This window comes from Malania oleifera, chromosome 11 (genome assembly GCF_029873635.1).
Source record: "Malania oleifera isolate guangnan ecotype guangnan chromosome 11, ASM2987363v1, whole genome shotgun sequence".
Classification (NCBI taxonomy): domain Eukaryota; kingdom Viridiplantae; phylum Streptophyta; class Magnoliopsida; order Santalales; family Ximeniaceae; genus Malania; species Malania oleifera.
The window spans coordinates 60,218,805-60,221,787 of record NC_080427.1 but is presented as its reverse complement, the minus strand read 5'-3'; the positions used below and the strand labels follow the sequence as shown (position 1 = coordinate 60,221,787).

At 41.1% G+C, this 2,983-nt stretch overlaps 1 protein-coding gene across 1 annotated transcript; it reads right to left on the bottom strand.

The window, feature by feature from the left end:
- Nucleotides 1–381: 381 nt before the first annotated feature.
- Nucleotides 382–2,304, bottom strand: LOC131167958 (gibberellin-regulated protein 14). The gene is made up of 4 exons (XM_058127058.1): nt 1,921–2,304; nt 1,684–1,716; nt 793–1,114; nt 382–700 (listed from the first exon to the last, which is right to left on the bottom strand). The coding sequence occupies exons 1-4, from the start codon at nt 1,975–1,977 to the stop codon at nt 516–518; spliced, it is 597 nt and encodes a 198-aa protein (XP_057983041.1). The 5' UTR covers nt 1,978–2,304; the 3' UTR covers nt 382–515.
- Nucleotides 2,305–2,983: the final 679 nt, after the last annotated feature.

The window sequence follows — 2,983 nt, the reverse complement described above, 5'->3', positions numbered from 1 at the left end:
GGTTCTTTGGTTGCAATCTTAATGAAATGAGCTTACGAGGCCACATCACTAATATCAGATGTTGGATCCTATCCTATCATTCTGATTCTAAAATGGCATATTGATGCACTTGATCAAGGGGAAAAAAAAAATGCAAGTGAAGCATGATAGTTTGATGCTGCCAATCATATACATTTCAAATCTGCTTCCTTGAGGAAGGATCTAGATAAAGACTACACTGCAGCATGCCAGGGATCTTCAATAAAATTTAAAGTTTCCGATAAAACGGCTGTGGATGTTAGTTAATATATTTCACATGGGAAAAAAATTCAAAACACACCACAGATTCACAGAATGTAGATCTTAGCCCTGCATAATGTGTCCAATAAAAACAGTAGCGACTGCTAGAAAGGTCCCCTGATGGTATTTTCTTTAATTTTTCAAATTTATTACAAATTAAAAATTCAGACATCCACACTCCCCAAGGTGGAACCCCAAAAGGCAAGCAGCATAGAAAACTAGGAATTTAGTCCATTTCAGGGACACTTCACTCTGTTGCCATGGGTTCTCATTTCAGTGTAGCACTTGCCACACTTTTCCTGGTTCCCATATGTTCCTGGTGGAACACATTTGCATCTGTCACAGCATGTTATGCATGCTCTTGCACACAGTCTTTTCCTTGAATGTAAACTGCACCTCTTATCACACAGGGGGATGCAGTCTGCCCGGAGAAATAACCATAACATTGTCAGAACAACAAAGATCCAAATAAAGATGAGCGAGGAGCTAAATTAAATGGGAAATCAGTGCTACCTGCTCGTGTTCTCACTGGTGGCATCGGTGGAGCAGCCGGTGCCTTAACTGGGGGAGGAGGGGCTACTGGCTCCTTGACAGGTGGAGCAGGAGCTACCGGAGCCTTAACTGGCGGAGCAGGGGCTACCGGAGCGCTGACAGGTGGAGCAGGGGCTACTGGACCCTTGGCAGGTGGAGCAGGAGCCACTGGAGCCTTGACAGGTGGAGCAGGAGCCAGTGGAGCCTTGACAGGTGGCGCAGGAGCTAGCGGAGCCTTGACTGGAGGAGCAGGAGTTGGTGCTTGGACAGGGCTCTGGGGTGGAGCAACCTTGACATAAGTGGCCTGAACAAAACATAAAATTTGACATTTAGGCAATGTAAGTGCTTAACAAGTTCCAAAAAAATAGGAGGGGTACAAAGGTATGGTTTAATGGTATCCAATCAAACATATAATTTTTGCAGCTTCTGGTTGCATGTGCCTGTGAACAAGGAACCACATTCCCACCATTGCACAACCCATGTGTCTTTGGCTCCAATAACAAAAGCTACTTTGCCAGATGTATTAGGTCATTTTTCTTCCTCTCCTTTCTCACCCAAGAATCATTTTTTTTATTTTGAGCATTTGATTAAATAGGAATACATCCTTAAGAGACAGGGTGTCTCACAAAATCTAAAGTCTCAATGGTTGACCTGTGTTGCTTATTTTAATTTGCCATCTTTCTACTTTGTGTATTTGAGAACCATAAAAATTGTAGAATTGAAACTGAGTTGAAATTCATTGGTTCAAGTTTGGATTTCTGAAGACTCGATTAGCAAACTATAACTCATATTGTTTTTAGGGCTTCGTATCTTTGCACATTAAAAAGAAAATATTAACAAGAAAATCAAGCCAGACATTGTTCCTAGCATTACCTCCTTGAGAAATTCCTCATCATTAGATGAAACCTGCGAGAGCCAAAAAAAAGGTTTACAGGTATTAGACTCATTGTTGCCATGATGGGTGTCTGTGTGTGAACATTGTTGTGGAAACAATGGAAGGACGTGTCTTCTTCAGAGTGCTTGACATTGGATTCCCCAAATCTTGTATGTGTCCTCTTGTTTTCAACCAAAGAAAAGAAAGTCAAATTTAAAAGGAAAGTAAAGCCAAACCCTTGTAGTAAGTAGAAGAGAAGAGATCAACAGGAACAGCATTACTTTCAATGCCATTGCTAGACGGCAACCGCAGTAGGCCAAGAAGAGTAAAGAGAGTTAGCTGCTGCCTGCTGGGTGCATTGAGCTGAAGGATGAAACTATGGTATAAATAGAGTTGAAGGAGTGAAAAGTAATTACAGTTCGGTCTGGGCTCAAACCAATCAGTGTCAATGCCAGCTTTTCAATATCAAGATATTGGCAATGGCTAGCTGTGAATTTTTGAGTTCAACCCACATGCCTGAATAATTGTGTCTGCTAAACTAATATATCTTCTCATTTGAGTGTGTATTTGGTATAATTTATTAACCGGCACACGAGGTTTGTTTTTAAAAACATGGGCCCAACACTGCATATCTATTATGGCTTCACAAATCATGAAGCATCCTGCCTTATGGGTCCATGCACTACACAATAAGACCTTGTGGTAGGGGATGGGCTAGCAGCTAGCTAGCTAACTTCTGTCACTTCACTTCCCAAGTCAACAAGACAACCCATGGGACTCCACGCAAAGATTAAAGCTGAAAAATATGACATTGACGTCGGGAGAGTCCCAACTCCTTGGATCTCCTCCGTTACTCCTTGGGTCATGAATCTTTCCTTCAAATTTTAACTGGATGGAATCACGGATGAAGCGGGATCAAAATCTTAATAAAATATAAACAGTATGAGAAAAAAACCTACGTTTTTCTCTCTCTTGGAAATGCAGCTAATCACCCTCACTCTTCTAAAGGGCTGGACAATAAAACTTAGCTTTCCTCCTAGAAGGAAATAACCCAATAATTAGAAGTGGCACAGTCCTTTATGCTGTGATAAATGAACTGTTCCTCTGCATTAATTTTCTGCAGCCTTGTATTTATTGTCTGCATATTGAATAATTGTGATGGTGGTTGCGGTTATTGCAGCTAGATTAACCAGAGGGATATGTGACTTGTACTATACTGGTACTGATTATTGAATGTGGGGTGTGTTTTGTAAAACAGTCTTTACTACAGTTGTTTCCTGCTAAGGATAGAAGTAGAAC

Bases quoted from the DNA above. Each gene is read 5' to 3' on its own strand.
- LOC131167958 (XM_058127058.1), bottom strand. From the start codon at position 1,977: ATGGCATTGAAAGTAATGCTGTTCCTGTTGATCTCTTCTCTTCTACTT. The intron at 1,717-1,920 runs GTTTGGCTTTAC...TGGCTCTCGCAG, and splicing joins CTCTTCTACTTACTACAAGG to GTTTCATCTAATGATGAGGA. The intron at 1,115-1,683 runs GTAATGCTAGGA...TGTTTTGTTCAG, and splicing joins ATGAGGAATTTCTCAAGGAG to GCCACTTATGTCAAGGTTGC.